Source organism: Aotus nancymaae, unplaced genomic scaffold (genome assembly GCF_030222135.1).
Source record: "Aotus nancymaae isolate 86718 unplaced genomic scaffold, 86718_ANA_hifiasm-v0.15.2.pri h1tg000029l, whole genome shotgun sequence".
Taxonomy (NCBI): domain Eukaryota; kingdom Metazoa; phylum Chordata; class Mammalia; order Primates; family Aotidae; genus Aotus; species Aotus nancymaae.
Window position 1 is genome coordinate 16,622,349 of NW_026988442.1, and position 24,079 is coordinate 16,646,427.

The 24,079-nt window shown below is 50.0% G+C and overlaps 1 protein-coding gene across 3 annotated transcripts in view; it reads right to left on the bottom strand.

The window, feature by feature from the left end:
* MTCL2 (microtubule crosslinking factor 2) overlaps positions 1–24,079 on the bottom strand; it is a 93,337-nt gene that overhangs the window by 44,388 nt on the left and 24,870 nt on the right. For all 3 annotated transcript variants that reach the window (XR_010344539.1, XM_012455062.3, XM_064382401.1), the window contains exons 2-4: positions 23,325–23,549; positions 14,441–14,599; positions 400–462 (exon numbers count right to left, since the gene is read on the bottom strand). Coding sequence is in view for 2 of the 3 variants with exons in the window: in XM_012455062.3 (XP_012310485.2) it covers positions 400–462; positions 14,441–14,599; positions 23,325–23,549 (447 nt within the window). In the remaining variant the exon portion in view is untranslated. The remainder of the gene's footprint in view (positions 1–399; positions 463–14,440; positions 14,600–23,324; positions 23,550–24,079) is intronic.

Below are 24,079 nucleotides of genomic sequence, written 5' to 3' on the forward strand. Positions count from 1 at the left end.
GGGAGGCTGAGGCAGGTGGATTGCTTGAGGCCAGGAGTTCAAGATCAGCCTGGCCAACGTGGTGAAACCCTGTCTCTACTAAAAATATAAAAATTAGCCAGGTGTGATGGTGTGTGCCTGTAGTCCCAGATACTCAGCAGGCTGAGGCATGAAAATCACTTGAACCTGAGAGGTAGAGGTTACAGTGAGCTGAGATTATGCCACTGCACTCCAGCCTGGGGAAGAGAGTGAGACTTCATCTCAAAGAAAATAAAACAAAACATAAAACAAAAAAAAAAGAAAGTAAGAAAAGAAAATGAGCAACGGGAGGACAGGGCAGAATCTGGGATCCCCAGGCCACTTGGAGTCAGGCTCAGGCCTTCAGAATAAAACCTTCCTACAGGGGCTGCTGGGAATTACCTGCACCGAAGGCTTCTTATCTGCCTTCCCCAGGGAGCGGGTTCCTCTTTTCTTCAAAGAATGCTGAAGGGAGATTAAAAAAAAAAAAAAAAAAGTCAGGACTAAAAGCTCACAGGGTGATCACATGCAGACAGCTGTCACGGTGCCCAGGGTCCAGGGAGGGCCCACTCCCCGGGCCACCCCACCCTGAATGTTGAGCAAGAGGAGCCCTTCAGATCACCCAGCAGTGGAAGACAGGTCAGAAGCACTGGAGAAGATGATTCTGCAAACACCTGCCCAGGGTGTTTGCAACCTCTACCCCACACCCTCCCCTCTACCCCACACCCTCCCCTCTACCCCACTCCCATGTGTGACCTGGCTGGCCTCAGCCAAATCTTGGAAAGCTGTGTTTCTGTTCTCATTTGTCTTTCATCAGAGGATTTCCTAAGTACCTATCATGTACCAATAGGTAGGTATAGAGAACACAGCAGTGAACCACAGAGGATGTTGTGGTGCTTTTACAGATTCCTCTTTGGAACTGAGACACTCATTCCCCAAGCTGAGCCCTCAAAGCTGAGTACCCCTCCCAGTGACAGCCATTGGTTGAGGGGAACCACCTTGTCCAAGGGCAGGTGCTGTCCATGGATGGAGCCCACATCTATGCACGGATCCTTGACCCCTTGCCTCGGCCTTACAAGGAGGGCCATCCTTGCTCCAGAGCTCCCCATGGGGACTGACTGGGCTCACTGGCACAATTCAGCTTCCAGCTCTGCCTCACTCCCTGTGGTGGTGTTCCCAAGGAGACTCTTCCATAAACCTCTGCACGCAAAGCTCCATCTCAGAGAAAATCTGTCCTCCTGAAACTGACATCTAGTGCAAACTTTAATTCAGAATAAATAATAATGAATAAAATGAAAATGGGGGCTGGGTGTGGTAGCTCATGTCTGTAATCCCAACACTTTGGGAGGCCAAGACAGGAGGATTACTTGAGGCCAACAGTTCGAGACCAGCCTGGCCAACATAGCAAGACCCTGTCTCAAAAAAAAACAAAGAACAACAATAAAACGAATATGAGTACAACAAATGGTAATTACACAGGAGAAATGTGTAATTACAACTTGAATGGTCATGAGAGACTGATGGTGAACAGTGATTCAAAAATCCAGAAGCTGGCCAGGCACGGTGGCTCATGCCTGCAATCCCAATACTTTGGGAAGTTGAGGTGGGAGGACTGCTTGCATTGAAGAGTTTGAGACTAGCCTGGGCAACGTAGCAAGACTCCTCAAAAAAAAAAATTAAATGAATAAAATAAGATGTTTAAAATCCAAACGCAATAGGGGAAAAAAATAGATATATTCGATCACACAGGCAAATTCTGCATGGAAATAAAAGCACCCTAACACAAGTAAAAACATAAATGACAAACTGAAAAATATCGACAATGTATTAACACAGACAAAGGGTTGATATCCTAAATATGGAAACAGCTTCACAAACAGCATTAAAAGGCCAGCAGACCTGTAGGAAAATCGGCTGGAGATATGAAAAACAGTTCACAGGAAGAGAAAGGCAAATGGATCATGGCACATGAAGATATTCTACCCCGCTCCTGTTAGATAAATGCAAATTCAAATTACACTGAGATACCATTTCTCACCTATCAGATTGGCAAAAATCCAAATATCTGACGACATATTCTATTGGTGAAGCTATGGAGAAACAAAAAGGTACATAAATTGCTGGCAAGAATGCCAAATGGCACAAGCCCTACAGAGGGAATTGAAGGAAATGTTACAATAACAATTACTGAAGTTTCTCAATGTTTAAAGAAGTCATTCAACTAGATGCACGATTATATTGAGTGCTTCCTCCCAAGAGAGGAGGGGTGATTTGTGTTGGTGGTGTATGTATAAAACCATGCTTATGCTGTTTTGACTTTTCAAGGTGGGCTGGTGTATTTTTGAAAACGACGCCCAGGTGATTTGGATACGTGCTTACTCCCATCCCCCACCTCTCACACCCCATCCCTGAAAGTGGCAGCCACTGATCTAATCCAAGTCCCATTTTTCTGAAGCCAAGAGACAGGAACAGGGACTTGTCCAAGGTCCCACAGCACACCCACAGCTGACCTGGGACCAGTTATTGACATAGCTTTCAACTGAATTCCAAAGAGTTGGCAGGAGAAAACATGCTTTCTCTGATGAGGACCAGAGTGGAGCTAGCACAGTAGTTCTCAACCTGGTACACATCAGAATTACTCATAAAAAATACTGGTGGCCTGGGGTAGGTCTGAGACATCAGTATTTGTTGTTGTTGTTGTTGTTGTTGTTGAGACAGAGTTTCGCTCTTGTTGCCCAGGCTGGAGTGCAATGGCTCGATCTTGGCTCACTGCAACCTCTGCCTCCCAGGTTCAAGCGATTCTCCTGTCTCAGTCTCCCAAGTAGCTGGGACTACAGGAGCCTGCCACCACACCCAGCTAATTTTTGTATTTTTAGTAGAGACCAAGTTTTACTATGTTGGCCAGGCTGGTCTCGAACTCCTGACCTCAGGTGATCCGCCCACCTTGGCCTCCCAAAGTGCTGGGATTACAGATGTGAGCCACTGCACCCAGCCGAGACATCAGTGTTTTTTAAATGCTTTCAGGTGATTCTGAAGAGCAGTTCGGATCTACTGTGCCAGGCAAGGAGAGCTCCAGATGGACCCTTAAGTACAGAATATCTTAGAGCTCAATCAAATCCTAAAGAAACCTTTTGAAATGCAAATGAGGCAGGAAGGCAGAGGCTGATATTTCAGACGCTGGGTGTCAAGAGCCAGGAGCCAGTATTTGACAAGTGCTTTCAAAAGCTGGAATGGAAGAGGAGGAAACAGGGCTGTGGGTCAGACAAGGAGTCCTTCTACAAGAGCCAGGAGGCAGCAGCAAGCACAGTCAGTGGGGCCCTGGGCAGGGCACAAAGAGGCAGCCCCCCGTGTAGAGTGCAAGGCGGGGGCTCTGGGTTCAGCCCGTCAGGCTACGGAAGGATCCGGGCCCACCTATTACAAGCTGAGTGGGAAGGGCTGTGGCCTCACTGGGAGTTGAACCCTGGAGATCCTGCAAAGCTGAGTTTATGATCCCTGGGTGAACCCTTTCCTCTCCCTGAAATTGCATTTTCTCATTTATAACATTGGGCCATGGATTAGGTGACCAGAGCCCCGCCAAGCACTGCAGACTCCCTGGAGGAAGGAAGTGAAGTGACAGAGAGGAGAGCCAGGGGTCTCCACGGGTACCGAGGGGTCAGGCATTGCATATGAACAAATGAGATCACCTAAAGCCAGCCAGGCACGGTGGCTCATGCCTGTAACCCAACCACTTTGGAGGCCAAGGCAGGCGGATCACCTGAGGTTGGGAGTTCAAGACCAGCCTGACCAACATGGTGAAACCCCCATCTTTAAAAAAAAAGAAGAAGAAGAAGAAAAAAAAACAAAAATAGAAAAAAAAAAAAGAGATCACCTAAAGCCATTCAAAGGACTAAGGGATCATGAAATTCACTGACATGTAAATCTCCCAGACACTCTGTTAAGGGAAAGAAGTAACCGGCAAAACAAAACCTATAACCCAAATACGTCCACCAACTTTAGAATGGATGAACAAAATGTGGTCTAGCCACACAACAGAATATTACTCAGCCACAGAAAGAAGAAAGAAATGGCCGGGTGCAGTGGCTCACGCCTGTAATTCCAGCACTTTGGGAGGCTGAGGTGGGCGGATCACCTGAGGTGGACGTTGCTGTGAGAGTGTGCCATTGCATTCCAGCCTGAGTGACAAGAACAAAACTCCAAAGAAAGAAAGAAAGAGAGAGAGAGAGAGAGGGAGAGAGAGAGGGAGGGAGGGAGGGAGGGAAGAAAGGGAGGGAAGGATGGGAAGAAAAGGAAGGAAGGGAAGGAAAGAGGGAAAGAAATGAAGTCCTGGCTGGGCATGGTGGCTCATGCCTGTAATACCACCGCTTTAGAAGGCCGAGGCAGGTGGATCACCTGAGGTCAGGAGTTCAAAACCAACCTTGACCAACATGGTGAAACCCCATCTCTACTAAAAATACAAACATTAGCTGAGTGTTGTGGCATTTGCCTGTAATCTCAGCTACTAGGGAGACTGAGGCAGGAGAATCGCTTGAACCTGGAAGGTGGAGGTTGCAGTGAGCTAAGATGGCACCATTGCTCTCCAGCCTGGGCAACAAGAGTGAAACTCTGTCTCAAAAAAAAAAAAGAAAGAAAGAAAGAAAGAAAGAAATGAAGTCCTGGCCGGGTGCGGTGGCTCACGCCTATAATCCCAGCACTTTGGGAGGCCGAGGCGGGTGGATCACGAGGTCAAGAGATCGAGACCGTCCTGATCAACATGGTGAAACCCCGTCTCTACTAAAAATACAAAAAAAACATTAGCTGGGCATGGTGGCGTGCGCCTGTAGTCCCAGCTACTCGGGAGGCTGAGGCAGGAGAATTGCTTGAACCCAGGAGGCAGAGGTTGCAATGAGCTGAGATCGCGCCATTGCACTCCAGCCTGGGTAACAAGAGCGAAACTCCGTCTCAAAAAAAAAAAAAAAAAAAAAAAAAATATATATATATATATATATAGAAACTCCCTGCATTGTATGAGACTAGAGAAAGAAAAGCCTAGAATACAAAGCAAACTGCTGATGCTGGGTCAGGCTGAGGAGTAGAATTGAAGGAGCCAGTTAGGGAAGGCTTTCTTCTTTTATTTATGACTTTTATTATTTCTATTATTTTTGAACAGATAACAAAGTCACATGGTTCAAAATTCAAAAAGTACAAAAAAGAATACAGTGACCAAGTCACACAGTTATCCTGCCCCAAGGCAACCAACGTAACCAGAGTGCTGCAGCTTGCTCTTAGAGGCATGCTAGGCATGCATTAGTGTGCTTTTCTAATGATATTTTTGCTTCACTGAGTTTATATTACTTTTTTAGATAAAAAATGCATATTCTTGGCCAGGCCTGGTGGCCCACACCTATAATCGCAGCATTTTGGGAGGCTGAGGTAGGCAGATCACGAGGTCAGGAGTTCAAGACCAGCCTGGCCAACATGGTGAAACTCCAACTCTACTAAAAATACAAAAAATTATTACTTGTATTTTTGGGTGTGGTGGTGGATGCCTGTAATCCCAGCTACTTGGGAGGCTGAGGCAGGAGAATTTTGTGAACCTGGAAGGCGGAGGTTGCAGTGAGCCAAGATTGCGCCACTGCACTCCAGCCTGGGCAAGAGAGCGAGACTCCATCTTGGGGAGAAAAATGCATATTCTTTTTTTTTTTTTTTTTTTTTTGAGGCGGAGTTTCGCTCTTGTTACCCAGGCTAGAGTGCAATGGCGCGATCTCGGCTCACCGCAACCTCCGCCTCCTGGGTTCAGGCAATTCTCCTGCCTCAGCCTCCTGAGTAGCTGGGATTACAGGCATGCACCACCATGCCCAGCTAATTTTTTGTATTAGTAGAGACGGGGTTTCACCATGTTGACCAGGATGGTCTCGATCTCTTGACCTCGTGATCCACCCGCCTCGGCCTCCCAAAGTGCTGGGATTACAGGCTTGAGCCACCGCGCCCGGCCAAAAAATGCATATTCTTAGCCAGACACTGTGGCAGGTGCCTGTAGTCCCAGCTACTTGGAGGCTGAGGCAGGAGGATCACTTGAGCTCAGGAAGCAGAGGTTACACTGGGCCAAGATCACGTCCCTGTACTCCAGCCTGGGCAATAGAGCTAGACCTTGTCTCCAAAGAAAAGAAAAAAAGCATATTTACATTTACATTTAAATGCACATATATGTAAATATAGAAAATCTTAGCTGGAAGTATATGTACCTCCCCATCCACACAGAAATTCCCTATGGCTTATTTGAATTTTCTAATCTTTTTCTGCTAAGCATGTACTACTACCTGGTGGCGGTGGGGGATGGGGGAGGGAAAAGTCATGATAAAAGGTTTTTAAGTCTGGGCACAGTGGCACATGCCTGTAACCTCAGCACTTTGGGAGGCTGAGGCGGGTGGATCGCCTGAAGTCAGGAGTTCAAGACCAGCCTGGCCAACATAGTGAAATCCCATCTCTACTAAAAATACAAAAATCAGCTAGGTGTGGTGGCAGGAGTCTGTAATCCCAGCTACGTGGAAGGCTGATGCAGGAGAATCGCTTAAACCCAGGAGGCGGAGGTTGCAGTGAGCCGAGATCATGCCACTGCACATCAGCCTGGGAAACAAGAGTGAAACTCTGTCTCAAAAAAAAAAAAAAAGGTTTTTAAAATATGCTTTCTCCAAGAAGTCACCAAACACCTTTCCAGCAGGCAGAGAAAACGTTTGAATGAGCTGAGTGGCTTGAATCTCACCAGAAAGCAGAGCAGTGGGCAGAGGAGAGGGGTTCCAGCCTTTTCTGGTGGACCTGACACTTCCCCACCTTATATAAGCCATGTGGGCTCCCACACAGCCCTGACATTCTGGAGGGAAAACAAGGCAGGTTCAGAGTGCTCAAAGACCTTTCTCCCCTCTGCCTGGCAGCAGATGGCCAGGCGGCTGGGGGGCTGCCACCCCTCAAGAAAGCCAGGGCCTGTCAGAGCCCCTTTGTGAAGCCCCCAGGGATGAAGCCAGTTTCTGCTGGAGAGACAGATGTTCTGGCTCTGGGCCTTGGGAGGGCGGGACAGGGCAGGGCGGTGCCTGGGCACTAGCAGGAATGCAGCCACAAGGCCTGGGGATGCGCCCAGCCCTGAGGACACTCTGTGTGGCCTGGCATGCAGCAGGGGCTTCCCCACCCGCCAGCAACTCACAAGGCTGCCTTTCAGCAGCCAGGGTGGTGCCTCCAAGCATTGCTGATCTATAGGCTTTTAGGAGAAGCCTGAGCTATGTCCTCCCTTGTCTTTCCTCCAGCCCAGGAGAGAACTGCCTGAGCCCAGCTCTGGAGGGGCCTGTGCACTCAAACACCTTCCTGCCCACCTGCAGCCAAGAAACAAAGGTCAACCTTCCAAGGAACGAAATAACCTTCTGCCAAAACAGCGGGGCATATTTTCACCAAATCTGGAGGAGATGTTTGGAAAGGTCTCACTGAAAGCACAGACTGTGCTTCAGGTACAAAATTTATTCTAGATTATTATTATTTTGAGCCTGGGTGTCACTCTGTTGCCCAGAACTGGAGTACAATGGCATGATTTTGGCTCACTGCAACCTCCACCTCCCAGGTTCAAGCAATTCTCATAAGTCAGCCTCCCAAGCAGCCAAGACTATAATACAGGTGTGTACCACCACACCTGGCTAATTTTTCATATTTTTTGTAGAAATGGAATTTCACCACATTGCCCAGGTTGGTCTCGAACTCCTGAGCCCAAGTGTTCCATCCACCTCGACCTCCCAAAGCGTTGAGTTTACAGGTGTGAGCCACTGCGGCCGGCCTGCTCTAGATTCTAGAAGGAACCCAGGGTTGGGGATGTGCCTCAAAGACAGGCATTCATTCTTCCTCTAGAGTGGCTGAAATGGCCAGAGAGAGAGGCCGTGTGGCTCCTGGTTGGAGAGAAATCATATAGGGGAGGAAACAAAGAATGGTTTAGACATTGGCCCCAAATCAAATGTCACAAGGACAGATGGAGCCAACTGCACGCAAAGATTTGCAATGTAGCTGCTCCTTTCCCAGGCAACTGGCAGCTCTAGACAGAGAGCTCCTCACCAGAGGCAGCAGACATGTATTTATTTAACTAAGGCCAATGCTTCTCCAGACCCCCAGCCCTCACAGTGGTTGTGATGGTAACAATAAAAGTCCTTAGTCTATGTTAAGCACTTTACTTGCTTGTCTTGTTTAATTTTCACAAACACCTCTGAGAAGTAGTAATATTCCCATTTTATAAATAAACAAACTGGGCTGGGCACGGTGGCTCATGCCTGTAATCCCAGCACTTTGGGAAGCTGAGGCAGGCGGTTCGCTTGAGTCCAGGAGTTTGAGACCAGCCTGGGCAACGTAGTGAGAGACTCCATCTCTTTCAAAAATACAAAATTAGCTGGATATGGTGGCGTGCACCTATACTCCCAGCAACTTAGGATGCTGAGGCCAGAGGATCTCTTGAGCCCAGAAGTTTGAGGCTGCAATGAGCCATGATCACACCACTGCACTCTAGCTTGAGCAACACAGCAAGACTCCTGTCTCCCTCTAAAATAATAAAGATAAATAAATGAACAAACTAAGCACTAGAGCAGTTATATCATTTCCCCAACGCTATAGTCACTTGTGAGTAAGTGCCAAAGCCAGAGAAAAGGTAAAACCGGGCTTTGGGAGCCGAGCGCAGTGGCTCACACCTGTAATCCCAGCACTTTGGGAGGCCACGGTGGGCAGATCACGAGGTCAGGAGATCGAGACCATCCTGACTAACACAGTGAAACCGTCTCTACTAAAAATACAAAAAATTAGCTAGGTGTGGTGGCGCACACCTATAGTCTCAGCTACTTGGGAAGCTGAGGCAGGAGAATTGCTTGAACCTAGGAGGTGGAGGTTGCAGTGAGCTGAGACTGCGCCACTGCACTCCAGCCTGGGCAACAGAGCAGGACTCTCTCTAAAAAAGAAGAACCGGGCTTTGAACAATCAGCCCCTTCCTATCCCACCAGGGAGGAAATCTAGACGAGAAGGCTGTGCCACAGAGGGAAGCAGTCGCTGGAGTGGGATGCCTCTTCCAGGGTTCTGGAGACAAAACAGGGTCCTAGGAAAGCAAGGATGGGGCAAGGAGCTCAGGGGCAACAACCAGAAGAGTCTGGGTGGGTTTGGGAGATGGGGAGTCCTGGGTTGGAATCCCATCTTTGCCCTTCCCCAGTCCCGTCTACAACCTGCAGTTGTACTCTCCAGATCTACACAAGAGAACTAACACAGAGTCTCAGAAATGTGCACATGAATGTTCACAGCAGCATTATTCACAGTAGCCAAAACAACCCAGATGTGCAGCAGCTGATGAATGGGCAAATCTCGTGTGGCGTGTACCCACACAATGGATGATTACTCAGCCATAAAGAGAAATGAGGTCCTGCTACATTCTTCAACATGGATGCATAAAGCTTGAAAATCTGATGCTGGCTGGGCGCGGTGGCTCATACCTGTAATCCCAGCACTTTGGGAGGTGGAGGCAGGTGGATCACGAGGTCAGGAGTTCAAGACCAGCCTGGCCAACATGGTGAAACCCCATCTCTACTAAAAATACAAAAATCAGCCAATTATGGTGTCAAGTACCTGTAGTCCCAGCTACTCGGGAGGCTGAGGCAGAGAACTGCCTGAACCCGGGAGGCAGAGGTTCAGTGAGCCGAGATCGTGCCACTGCACTCCAGCCTGGGTGACAGAGCGAGACTCCATCTAAAAAAACAAAAAACAAAAAACCTGACGCTAAGGAAAAGAAGCCAGTCACCAAACACTCCATTTGGATGATGCGTCCAGAACAGGCAAATTGTAGAGACAGAAAGATGAGTGGTTGCCAGGGGCAGGAGGGAAAGGGGGAATGGGGAGTGACTGTTCAGAGGAATGAGGTTACTTTTTGAGGCCATGGAAGTGTCCTGGAACTAGATAATGGTGACAGCAACACAACATCATGAATATACTAAAAATCACTGAATTAGTAACTTAAGCATATCCTAAGAGTGACAGCAAAAAAAAAAAAATAACTGAATTGTACACTTTTTTTTTTGAGACTGAGTCTCACTCTGTCACCGGGCTGGAGTGAAGTGGCATGATCTCAGCTCGCTGCAACATCCACGTCCTGGGTGCAAGCAATTCCCCTGCCTCAGCCTCCCGAGTAGCTGGGATTACAGGCATGTGCCACCACACCTGGCTCATTTTTTGTATTTTAGTACAGACGGGGTTTCACCATGTTGGCCAGGATGGTCTCGATCTCCTGACCTCATGATCCGCCCACCTCAGCCTCCCAAAGTGCTGGGATTACAGACATGAGCCACTGTGCCCAGCCCACTTTTAATTTTTATTGTTTTTAGTTTTATAATTAATTTTTTTTTGAGACAGTCTCGCTCTGTTACCCAGGCTGGAGTACACTGGTGTGATCTTGGCTCACTGCAACCTCCGTTTCCCAGGCTCAAGCAATTCTCCCACCTCAGCCTCCTGAGTAGCTGGAACCACAGGCTCATGCCGTCATGTCCAGTTAATTTTTACAATATTTGTAGAGATGGGGGTCTCACTATGTTGCCCAGGCTAGTCTCAAACTCCTGGGCTCAAGCAATCTTCCTGCCTCAGCCTCCTAAAGTGCTGGGATTACAGGCGTGAGCCAATGTGCCTGGTCTGAACTGTCCACTTCCAAATGGTGAATTGTATGACATGGGAATTAAATCGTGATTTTAAAATTGCCAAGAAACGGTGGCACCTTATAACAAGACAACCACACCGTGCCTGTGGGAAGGCTATTGGAGGGTTAAACAATGTGCTGGTGTGGCCTTGTGCGGTGCCTGGCACAGAGTGAGGGCTCAGACACAGCAGCTATACCATAATAAATCACGTCAACACTCGTATTGGCTTTCTGCCTAAAACACAAGGAAGCGTGTGACGCTGGAAAGGAGGGTAGCTGGGCAACAGTGCCACTGCAGCCCTCAGCCAGGGCCTGCCACCTCCCCTCTCTCTAGTAGAGAGCTGTCTCCATGGTAACCACATCAGCTCAGGCCAGGGGCTCCTGTTCCCAGCCGGGTGACAGCACCGCCTCAGCAGCCTGTCAGGATAGCAACGGCAGATCTTGATGATGGGACTGAGGAAGAACTGCTCAGGGACCCTCATCTCCATAGAAACCACGTCAGGAAAGAGGGAGGAGGGACAGGATAAACAGCAAATAAACACAAGCTTCTGCCTCCTGCGCACAAGCCTGAGACGCCATGGGGCACGTGAGGAGGGCTAGACCAGCCTCACTGACACCAGCCGCAGAGGGACGGGAGCCAGTGTTTCTTGAGCACCTACTCTGTACCAGGCACCACAAAAGACTACAGGCATGCACCACCACGCCTTGCTAAATTTTGCATTTTTTGTAGAGACAGGCCTTCACCATGTTGCTCAGGCTGGTCTTGAACTCCTGGCCCCAACCAATGTGCCCGCCTCTGCCTCTCAGAGTGCTGGGATTACAAGCATGAGCCACTACACCCAGCCTCATTCCTTCTTAAGGTTGACTAGTTTTCCATTATTCATATACACCACACTCTGTTTATCCATTCATCCGCTGATGAACATTTGGGTTGCTTCTACCTTCTGGCTATTTTGAGTTATGCTGCTATGAATATGGTTGAGTAAATATCTCTTTGAGTCTCTGCTTTCAATTCTTTTGGGGACATAACCAGAAGTGAGATTGCTGGATCATATGATTGTTCTATGTTTAATTTTTGAGGAACTGCCATACTATCTTATTCTTTTTAATTTCTTTATGGTTATATAATCTTACTAATGATCCCAAACAACCTCATAGGCTGGATATCATCCTGTTGTCTTATTTATTTATTGGAGATAGGAGTTTTGCTCTTGCGCCTAGTGAGTGCAGTGGCGTGATCTCAGTTCACTGCAACCTCTGGCTCCTGGTTTCAAGCAATTCTCCTGCCTCAGCCTCCCAAGTAGCTGGGATTACAGGTGGGGAGTGACTGTTCACAGGTATGAGGTTACTTTTTGGGGACATGGAAATGTTCTGGAATTAGATGATGGTGACAACTACACACCACCATGAATATATTAAAAAATCACTGAATCGTACATTTTTTTTTGAGACGGAGTCTCATTCTGTCACCAGGCTAGAGGGCAGTGGTGCGATCTCAGCTCATTGCAAACTCCACCTCCCAGGTTCAAGTGATTCCCCTGCCTCAGGTGATTACCACCACAACCAGTTAACCCTTTTTTTTTTTTTTTGTATTTTTAATAGAGACAGTGTTTCACCATGTTGGTTAGCCTGGTCTCAAACTCCTGACCTCAGGTGATCCACCCACCTCAGCCTCCAAAAGTGCTGGGATTACAGGCATGAGTCACTGCACTTGGCTCTCCCCTTTTTTTTTTTGAGACAGGGTCTTGCTCTATCTCCCAGGCTAGAGTGCAGCAGTACAATCTCACCTCACTGCAACCTCCACCTCCTGAGTAGCTGGGACTACAGGTAGGTACCACCACACCCAGCTAATTTCTGCATTCTTTAGAGAGACAGGGTTTTGCTATGTAGGCCAGGCTGGTGGCAAGTCCTACACGCCCAGTGCGAAGGATGGCTGGAGGACTGTTCTGGCCTCGGGCTGTGCTGTCTCAGTCCAGGGACGCTGGCAGGCTGGAGATCTGCCCACTTTGGCCTCCCAAAGTGCTGGGATTATAGGTGTGAGCCACCATGCAGGCTTTTGTTCGTTTGTTTGTTTGCTTATCCTGATGTCACAGATAAAGAAACTGAGACTTAGAGAGGGGAAGTGGCTTTAGGGTTCCAGCCGCATCTCTGCTAAAGACAGGCTGGGTGAACTCAGGCAAGCTGTTCCTCTTGGGTCCTCAGTTTCATCAATTGTACCATGAGCTTAAAGTGCTTTCAGAAATTGTCTCCCCTTTTCACTATCAAGGGTGGCAGCAGCAAGATGGTGTGAAGATGGTGCTCTGTGTTATGGGCCAGTCCATGGCAGGCAGGCAGCTGTATGAAGGGAGGGGGCTAGCCACGCTTAGCAGCAGACGCCTCCTCTCCCTGCACACTGAGAGGGCACTGGCACATCATGCCAACACGCCCAGTGGAAAGGATAGCTGGAGGAAGGTTCAGGCCTTGAGCTGTGGTGTCTTAGTCCAGGGACACTGACAGGTTTGCCCTCAGGGGAGGCAAGCAGGCAGTGCCTGCAGCAAGGAGTGTGCCCTAGTAGATCCTCATACCTCATTAGCAGCCAGAGAGCTAAGGCCTGGCTCTGCCTCTAGGGCCAGAAGCCACCCCAGGCCTTTTAGAACACAGACCCCTGGAATAGGGGGATTCCAGTCTTTAAGGGACATCTAGGTTGACAGCTTCCAGTCTGCATTCTGCAGAACCCCTTAAGCCCTGCATAACCTTGAGGTCATCCCTCCCTCTCCAGGGGCTGTTTGGTCATCCACAAAATGGGCATGACTGCAACCTTGCTGGCATGAAAATGTTTGAGATAAACTGTCAAGCAGGGTGTATAACACGCTGTATACCCAACACACAACAGGAGGAGAAGGTCTGCCAGGAGGAGGAACTGGCATGAGCAAAGACAGACAGGACGGTGTCCAGGGGTCACATTCAGGAAGCACCTAGTAACCCAGAGACACTGGCCTGAGCCCTAGCCCCAGCACTGACTTCACACTTCACACCAAATGGCAGGACCTGGCAGTCTTTTTTGTGTGTCTGTGAGACGGAGTCTTGCTCTGTCGCCCAGGCTGGAGTGCAGCGGCACAATCTCAGCTCACTGCAACTTCCAGCTCCCGATTCAAGCAATTCTCTGCCTTAGCCTCCCAAGTAGATGGAATTACAGGTGCCTACCATTATACCCGGCTAACTTTTGTATTTTTAGTAGATTTGAGGTTTCACCATGTTGGCGAGGCTGGTCTTGAATTCCTGACCTCATGATCTGCCTGCCTCGACCTCCCTAAGTGATGGGATTACAGGCGTGAACCACCACACCGGGCCAGACCTGGCAGTCTCTTGCAGCCACTCCATATGCGTTATTTGTGTTGGTCCTCACAATGACTCAGGGCACCATGGCTCCATTTTATAGGTAAGGAAACTGAGGCACAGAGGGTTGAACCCCATGCCTGACACTGTTGCATGTTTTCTCAGTTAATCCTCCCACTGCGGCTATGGTTCTTTGATGAATGACTCTCTTGTTAGCCTGTGAGCTCCCTGAGGACAGAAACTGAGTATATTTTGTTCACCATTATAACCTTAGTGTCTGGCACACAATTTACACAGTAGGTGCTCAGGAAATGCATGCTGGAGGATGAATGAATAAACAACATTGCCAGGGAGACATAAGCTACCCATTTCCCACAAGCGGAGGTTCACAGAGACACTGGTTTGGGGGGTTTACATGGGCCTGCCTGCCCTAGGCTGGCCCTGCTGGATGCACGAAGCCCTCACCTCTCTTGGCCGCTCCAGCTCCGTCTGCAGCACCTGCTTAGCCAGCTCAGTCTCGATAAGCCGCTGCCGAAGCTCCTCGTTCTCCTCCTCCAGTCGTGCCCGTTTCTTCTCCACCACCTCGAGCTCCTTATGCAGCCGCATGGAGATGTCCTTAGAGACCTGTGCAGGGAGACAGAAGGATGTGAGCAGGCCGAGGAGAGCCCCCACTGTGAGGCCCACTGACCACCCCACTTTGGCAGCAGAGCAACCCCAGACACAGGCAGGTTCCTATCGCATCACTGCCACGCTGCAAACCAGCAAACTGAGGCATGAAGAGACCAAGAAACTCATGAGGGAAGCAGCAGAACCAAAACCCAAACTCAGGTACCACAAGCTCCCAGTGTCTGTATCATGGTACAGCCCCAGAAAGCTGGGAAGACCCTGTTCTCAGGAATGCCTTTTCATTTCCCTGGGGCTTCTTTTTTTTGAGACAGGGTCTTGCTATGTCTCCCAGGCTGGAGTTCAGTGGTGCAGTCATGGCTCACTGCAGGCTTGAACTCCAGGGCTCAAGTAATCCTCTCATCTCAGCTTCCTGAGTAGCTGGGACTACAGGTATGCGTAACCACACCTGGGTAATTTTTGCATTTTTTTGTAGAAATGATCTTGGCCAGGTGCAGTGGCTCACATCTGTAATCCCAGCACTTTGGGAGGCCGAGGCAGGCAGATCATGAGGTCAGGAATTTGAGACCAGCCTGGCCAATATGGTGAAACACTGTCTCTACTAAAAATACAAAAAATTAGCTGGCCATGGTGGTCCATGACTGTAATCCCAGCTATTCAGGAGGCTGAGGCAGGAGAATCGCTTGAACCTAGGAGGCAGAGGTTGCAGTGAGCCGAGATCGCACTACTACACTCTGGACTGGGCAACAGAGCGAGACTCCATCTCAAAAAGAACCCAAAAAACAAAAAACAAAAATTAGCCGGGCATGTTATGCTGGCAGGTGCCTGTAATTCCAACTACTTGGGAGGCTAAGGCAGGAGAACTGCTTGAACCCGGGAGGCAGAGGTTGCAGTGACTGAGATCGCGCCACTGCACTCCAGCCTGGGCAACAAGAGCAAAACTCTGTCTCAAAAAATAATAATAAATAAATAAATAAGAAGAAACAGGGTCTCACTATATGGTCCAGGACAGTCTTGAACTTCTGGCCTCAAGTGGTCCTCCTGCCTCAGCCTCCCAAATAGCTGAGATTACAGGCATGAGCCACTGTGCCTGGCTACTTGGGCTCTTTAACACTTACAAAGCCTCTCCCAGCCACCCTCTTGCCCAGTCCTCACAAAAGCCTGTGGGAGGGCCAGAAGCTCATCTTTTAAGATGAGTTTAATAGATGGGAGGGGACTGAGGAGCCGGATGCAGTGGCTCACATCTGTAATCCCAACACTTTGAGGGACTGGACATGGTAGTTCAATCTGCCTGGGCAACATAGCAAGACCCCAACTCCACAAAAAAACAAGTTAGCTTGGCATGGTGGCACACACCTACAGGCCCAGCTGCTCAAGAAGCTGAGATGGAAGAATCACTTGGGCCCTGGATTCAAGGCTGCAGTGAGCTATGATTGTGCCACTGTAGTCCAGCCTGGGCAACAGAGTGAGACCCTGTCTCCTCAGAACAAAACAAAACAAAACAAAACAGAGAGGGGATTGAGCTACAGTGGAAACCCAGAGCAAGATGGGCCCTGGACCACTGAATCCCATCTCTGCCAGTGACCAGCATGTCGTCCTGGGCAAGTCACTTTCCCTCTCTGTGCCTCAGTCTCCTCATCTATAAAATGAACGCAGTAGTAACAGGATCAACCTTACAGGCATGACAGGGTAACTGAACCAGCTATTGCACAACAGCCTTGGCCTGGGGCCTGCACACAGTGAGTTCTGGGTGAGTGGTGGCTGCTGCTCCAAGGAGCTGAAGCCCAGAGAAGGGTGTGATGGCTGGAGGTCACAGTGTGGCCCTGAGACCTATTTCTAGTTGTCTGGGATGTAAAACAGGCCTGAAATGACAAAGGCCAGGCAAGTGTCCAAGTCATCCCTATAGAAAGAAGCTAGAGGAGCTGCAATCTCCGATCCTGGTCCAGGACTCTGCAGCAACAGCACCCCATTCCCGGCAGATACCCTCTGTTCTGTCCCCTGCTGGCTGCTTGAGGGAGGCCAGGAAAGGAGGACTGCAGGGATGAGGAGGGAAGGCCCTTTTGAGCTGGGAGATTGCAACCAGCCTCCATCTTTGCATGGGCTGGGAACTACTGTTTGGTGAATACCTACTGCATGCCAAACTCAGCCATCTTCACCCCAATCCCATCCCCATTTTACAAGGAAACTGGAGCTCGGAGCAGAAGTAACACACCCAGGGTCATGCAAAGCCAGTGTGGGCCGAGCTGGGCTGGGAGCCCTGGGGGTTTGGCTGAGGGGCCAGTATAGCCCAGAGTCTCCCAGGGGTGCCAGGGTTTCACCAGCCAGAACTCCATGCAGGGCAGAGAGCCCAGCGCCCCATGCCTGCTGGTCTCGGAAATGACTATGGTGCCTCCTCCCTGCCGGAAGGGAAGAGGGCCCTCCCTGGCTCTGTCCTCTGCCTGGGCCCAAGCCCAGCTCGGCACGGACCCCTTGGCAGTATACAAGGCAGGCCAGGAAAAACAAGTATCAGAAAGGAAACCGGGCAGGGCCTCTCCCTCCCTCCACTGCCACTGCCTCTTTCTGCCCCTGAGGATCTCCTAGGACAGCCCGGAGCGGGCCCATGAGGCTCCTCTCACAGCCTCTCTGGGCACCAGACCTTCCTCATCCATAAAGTGGAGAGAGTAACCCCTTAGGATCAGAACAAGGACTTTGCAGATGGGAAAATGAGATTCAAGCCCAGTTCCAGCATTTACTGGCTATGTGAGCCAAGACAAGTTATTTAAACATGGTCCCCAGTTTGGGGCTAGGTCACCCAGTAAGCCCCTATCCTGATCAACACTCCATTCATTTGCTCACTCATTCATTCATCCTGCTTAGGCACTAGAGCCTGGTGCAGAGATCAAGGCCACAGACATAGATGGGCTCATTCACATCTATGTGTTCCAGCAACAGCACAGGGTCAGGAACACACTAAATGCCTAATAAATGCTTGTTGGACGAACAAATAAATCCAAGGGTCCAACAAGTGAAAAGGGAGGGAGATGAATGAGTAAATGACTGAATATATATAGGGAGTAGCACCTGCCCTCAAACGCCAACCCCACCCACTGTCCAGGAAGGGCTGCATCCTGGCTGGGGTGAGGAAGCAGGTTGCTACAGGTGAGGGCTCCTCTCTCAAATGAGCTCCCATCTGGGCCAGCTCCTCTCCACCTGCGGGGATGCCGCATCTCCACCACATCCTCCACCTGGGGAGGCTACCAGTCCCCATCAAGAAGTCACAATCCAGGCGGATTTCTGGATCCTCTGGGGTTCATGAACAACTCTATGGATTTCATCCCTCCCATCCCCTCCATGATTCCCCAGTTCCCTTCTGCCCCATTCTCCATGGAATCCCTTTCCCATTCACTCCTCTCCCCTGACGCCTGCTACATCAAAAGAAAGCACAGGCTGGGTGCGGTGGCTCACGTCTGTAATCCCAGCACTTTGGGAGGCTGAGACAGGCAGATCACTTAAGTCAGGAGTTCAGGACCAGCCTGGCCAACATGGTGAAACCCCGTCTTTACTGTCTTTCTAAAAATACAAAAGTTAGCCCACACATGCCTATAATCCCAGCTACTCGGGAAGCTGAGGCAGGAGAATCGCTAGAACCCAGGAGGTGGAGGTTGCAGTGAGCTGAGATCACGCCACCGCACTCCAGCCTGGGCAACAGAGCAAGACTTTGTCTCAAACAACAACAACAACAAAAAATCACAACTCCAGGCAGCCAGACTGGGAGGCAAGAGCCTTGTGGCCTGGGCTTGTCCCTGCTCCTCGGTGAGCCTCAGTGGTCCTAGGCCCCCTCGGCCCTCACAAGTGATTTACAGAATCTGCTAGCACATTCCCTGGTGCTCACCAAGCGCTTTTCATCCCACTGGGAAACACTTTGATTATTATTCCCATTTTGAGGCTGAGAAAGGAAAGGTCACTTCCCAAGGTCACACAGCTAGGAAGGCTGTAGAACCCAGGTTTGAAATAGAGTGGGGTCAACTCTAAAGTCTTGCTCTTAGCCCGATCCTGCTGTATAGGCTCAACTCGTGAAAACACATTACTTTAATATCAACAATAAGAGTATTAATAATAAGCTCCAACAGTGGGCTTACTGTGCCAGGAGCTTGAAGGGCCCCACGTGTCTGTCTCATTTGATCCTCCCAGCTACCCTCAAGGTAGGGGGGCTGAGATATTAAGGGAGGCGCGGCAGCTGTGGCTTCCGGAAACCAGGGCAAATCCCCAAAGCACAAACAAATGCACTCAGCCATGAGGTCACTGTTTACAGCGCTCGGGCTTGGCTCCTGCCAAGTGCAACCAGCAGCCTCCAGCCCCTGCTCCTGGGCATCAGGCCCCTCGGCTCCCGGGCCTCTGTCATCCTGATCCTCAGGGAAAGGGATGCGAGCGCTCACGAAAGAGCAGTCCCTGGCCAGGAATGGTGGCTGACGCCTGCAATTCCAATACTTTGAGAGATCAAGGTAGGAGGACTGCTTGAGGCCAGGAGTTCAAGACCAGCTTGAGCAAAATAGGGGGATTCCCCCATCTCTATAAAAAATACAAAAATTAGCAGGGCATGATGGCATGTACCTGTAGTACCAGCTACTCGGGAAGCTGAGGCAGGAGGATCCCTTGAGCCCAGGAGGTCAAGGCTGCAGTGAGCTGTGATCGGCTGCTGCACTGCAGCCTGGGTGACAAAGCGAGACTATGTCTCAAAAAAGAAACAAACAAGGCTGGGTGTGGTGGCTCATGCCTGTAAATCTGACACTCTGGGAGGCCAAGCCCGGAGGATCACTTGAGGTCAGGAGTTCAAGACCAGACTGGTCAACATGGTGAAACCCCATCTCTACTTAAAATATTAAAAAAATTAGCCGGGCATGGTAGCACACCTGTAATCCCAGCTACTCAGGAGGCTGAAGCAGGAGAATCACTTGAACCCAGGAGGTGGAGGTTACAGTGAGCTGAGATAACGCCACTGCACTCCAGCCTGGCTGACAGAGGGAGACTTCATCTCAAAAAAAAAAAAAAAAAAAAAAAAAAAAAAAAAAAAAGAGCACCCTCCTGGCCAGCATTCTGGACTCCATGTGGCTGAATCTTCCTACAAACCCCAGGAGGGGTGCGAATGTCACCCCTACTCTACAGATGAGAAAACTGAGGCTCAAAGAAGGGAAGTAACCTGCACAGGTCACCTAGGAATTAAACCCAAAGCCAGAACATTATCTCCAGCAACATCTATATCTAAGGAAGGGAGCGTGCTCCTGGTGCGTCCTTGGCTTCCCACAGGAGTCACTTTAGACAAGAATTGAGGTCCCAGATTCCCTGGACCTGACCCCCTCATATCTGGTCTCAGGTCCTGAGGGATCCTGGAAATCTGCATTGTGAACAAGTCCTGGTGATTTTTATTCACCCTGTGGGGCTGAGATCCTGGCCTACCCTCCCCTACCCTTGCCCCAGACTACCAGTCTACTACTACCAACCAGTCCTACTAGTCTACTACTACTAGTCCTACTGAGCTAATACTTAGAAGAACTTACACTTACCGTGTAAGTTCTTCTGAGCAATAGAAAACCACAACCAGACCAGGCCCAGTGGCTCACATCTGTAATCCCAGCACTTTGGGAGGCCAAGACAGGTGGATCACCTGAGGTCAGGAGTTTCAGACTAGCCTGGCCAACATGGAGAAACTATCTCTACTAAAAATACAAAATTAGCCAGATATGGTGGCAGATGCCTGTAATCTCAGCTACTTGGTCTTGAACTCCCGACCTCAGGTGATCCACCCATCTTGGCCTCCAAAGTGCTTGGATTACAGGCGTGAGCCACCACGCCTAGCCAATCTCAGCTACTTGGGAAGCTGAGGCAGGAAAATTGCTGGAGCCCGGGAGGCAGAGGTTGCAGTGAGCCAAGATCACACCACTGCACTCCAGCCTGGGTGACAGAGTGCTTCTTTTTTAATCTCAAAAGAAAAAAAATAAAAAAGAAAAAGAAAACCACAATCAATACACGTTTATTTGTCAGACCTAGAGTTTAATACTCTCTTCACTTGAACACTTGAATTATTTCATTTTATCCTCACAAAAATCTCTAGAGGGAGGGACTCATTTTATCACCATTTTCCACATGAGGAAACAAGCTCAGAGATGTGAAGACACTTACCCAAGGTCACACAGCAAACAAAGTGGCACAGCAGCTCTCCACCCCTGACCTTGCTCTCCTCATGCTGGGCAAAGGCCCCACTGAGGTTCTGCAGGTCCTGTCAATTGTGAGGACCAGCAGAGAGGGAGAGCCTGGGGTTGGGGGGGGCTCTGAGGCCTGTGGTTTCATTCATGACCCCTACCCCAATACCCCTCTGCTCAATAAAACCACTGGAGCTCAAAAGCCTTGAATATTCAGCTGGTCTAAAGCCACATTTAACATAAGGGGGAAATGAGGCACCAAGAGGTAGGGGCCAGTCAGGGCATGGGCCAAGGAGCTGGCAGAGCAAGTCAGGGGAGACCCGGGGTACCCTCCTAGGCCAGCTCCCACCCCTCCCCACTCACAAGCCCTCTAAGACAAAGCAAGGGAAGTTAGCATTCTGATAACCTCCCCAAAACCCCGGAATGGTCCCAGCGCATGGGGCTCAGGGTGGTGGCCAGGGGTGTCTGTCCAGCTGAGGCCTCAGGCCGGCAGATGAGCTCAGCCCTCCAGCTGCAGGGTGGGGAGAGGAGGGAGCGAAGGGGCAAGGTGGATGCTGATTGGTTAATTCAAATCCCAACAGAAGGGGCCCCTCCTCTCTGCCCAGACTCGGCAGAGCCACACACGCGCTCCCCACACCCTGCCCCCACACCCCCCTCCCCGCTGCCGCTGCTCTGGCCCCACCCACAGAGGCCCGCAGCCCGCATCTCCTCCAGGTCCCAGCCTCTCCTCCGCCCCTTCCTCATCTTTCTGAAGTCTGACATTTTTTTGGGTCCCTCCCAGAAATCTTCCACTATGTAGGCCCAAACGCAGCTTCGTCTGAGCTTCTCCAGCTATCCCCTCCCCACCTTTCCCCTCCCTACTGCCTTTCCCCACCCCCACCCCACTCCTCCCAATCCAGTGATTGGAATCTGAATATGCCGGGTATCTGCCCTGTCAAGTAGAGGTACGCTTTGAACTTAAGAGACTAACTCATTCTTTTTCTCTTTTTTCTTTTTTTAAGAGAGAAGGTCTCGCTCTATTGCCCAGGCTGGAGTGCAGTGGTGCAATCATAGCTCACTGCAACCTTGAACTCCTGGCCTTGGTCATGCGAGTAGCTGGCACTCTACGCACTTACCACCACACCCTGCTTTTTTTTTGTTGTTGTTGAGACAGAGTTTAACTCTGTCACCCAGGCTGGACTGCAATGGCATGATCTCTGCTCACTGCAACCTCGGCCTCCCAGGTTCAAGCAATTCATCTGCCTCAGCCTCCTGAGTAGCTGGGACTACAGGCGTGTGCCACCACACCCAGCTAATTTTGTATTTTTAGTGGAGATGGGGTTTCACTATGTTGGCGAGGCTGGTCTTGAACTGCTGACCTCAGGTGATCTGCCCACCTTGGCCTCCCGAAATGCTGGGATTACGGGTGTGAGCCACTGCGCCTGACCCACATTATTTCATTTAATCCTCATAGAACCCTGTGAGATAGAGATTACAAACCCATTTTACAGATGAGGACACTGAAACAGGTGACTTTGTTTGAAATCATGAAATTCAGATATATTGGAGCCAAGATTTAAACCAGCCTTGACCAACTCCAGACCTTCACTACTTTCCATTAGCGTAATTAAGAAACCTCTGCCTGACACAGTGGCTCATGCCTGTAATCCCAGCACTTTGGGAGGCCAAGGAGTATCATCACTTGAGCCCATGAGTTTGAGACCAGCCTGGGCAACATAATGAAACCCTATCTCTACAAAAAATAGAAAAATTACCCAGGTGTGGTGGTGTGCGCCTGTAGTCCTAGCTACTCAGGAGGCTGAGGTGGGGGGATCCCTTGAGCCCAGGAGGTGGAGGCTTCAGTGAGCTAAGGTCACATCACTGCCTGATGCCTAGACAACAGAACCAGAGCTTTTCTCTAAAAAAAACAAGAAGAAAAAGAAACCTCCATGGAACAGTTCAGGGACACATTAGAGCCCAGCACCAGGTGTGTGGTTGATACTCAATAAACAGTAGCTGCTCAGCCACGCAAGGTGGCTCACACCTGTAATCCCAGAACTTTGGAAGGCCGAGGCAGGTGGATCATCTTAGGTCAGGAGTTCAAGACCAGCCTGACCAACATGGTGAAATCCGTCTCTCTTAAAAATACAAAAATTAGCCGGGTGTGGGGCAGGTGCCTATAATCCCAGCTACTCAGGAGGCTGAGGCAGGAGAATCGCTTGAACCCGGGAGGTGGAGGTTGCAGTGAGCCAAGATCATGCACTGCATTCTAGCCCAGGCAACAAGAGAGAAACTCCATCTCAAAAAACGAAAACAAAAACAAAAGCAGTAGCTGCTGCTAGAAGGAAGGATTCATATTATGATATCACTTTGGGGCACCCTTGATAGAAGGCCTGTGAGTTCACCAGGAATTCCTACTTAGATGAGGAAACTGAGGCCCACAGAGGTGGTAGAACTTGGCCACGGACACACAGAAGTGAGATGCAAGGCCAACCTAGGCCCCATTAGACTGTGGTTCCATCCCAGCAACAAGGGCACCCAAGAGGGTTGGGGGAGACCCCCGGGCTGACCTTGACATCCTGCTCCAGACCGCGGATAAGCTCGCCGTCCACCTGGCCAGTCTGGGCAGCACGCAGACTGCGGCGCTCGGCTTTGCGCAGCCGGTACTGCAGGATGCGGCAGGTCTTGCTGGCCTGGTCTAGCTGCTGCCGCAGCTCCTGCAGCTGATACACGTCCTCCTCCATATAGACGTCCCGCATCTCCAGCATCTCGGCCCGCAGCTCCTCAATCTCGTCCTGCAGAGGGAAGAAAGGGTCAGTTCACTGGGTTCACAGTAGCAGCTCGGAAGCCTGAGTGCCAGCCACACCCAGTGCTGAACAAGGCACTACGGGTACCTGGATGTGGGAGGCTGAAGGGCAGACCTCCAAAGATGTCCGTGTCCACAGTCCCAGAATCTGTGCATGTCATCTTACATAGCAAAAGGGACTTTGCAAATATGAGTAAATTAAGGATCCCAAGACAAGGAAACAGAAGCAGAGGCTGGAGATGCTTTGATGATGGAGGAGGGGCTGCCGCTAGAAGCCAAGGAAAAGGATTCTCCCCTGGAGCCTTCCCAAGGAATGCAGCCCTGCCCCGACCTTGATTTTCTAGGCTTCTGACCTCTAGGACCAGAGGATAATAACCTGGTGTTCTTTTAAGCCACTAAATTTGTAGTAATTTGTTACAGAAGCAACAGGAAATTAACACATTGGGGAAGCAGGAGAGGCCGTTTAAGAAATATGGATGAGCATCAACTATGTATGTACTAGGCTGTGTGCTAAGCGCA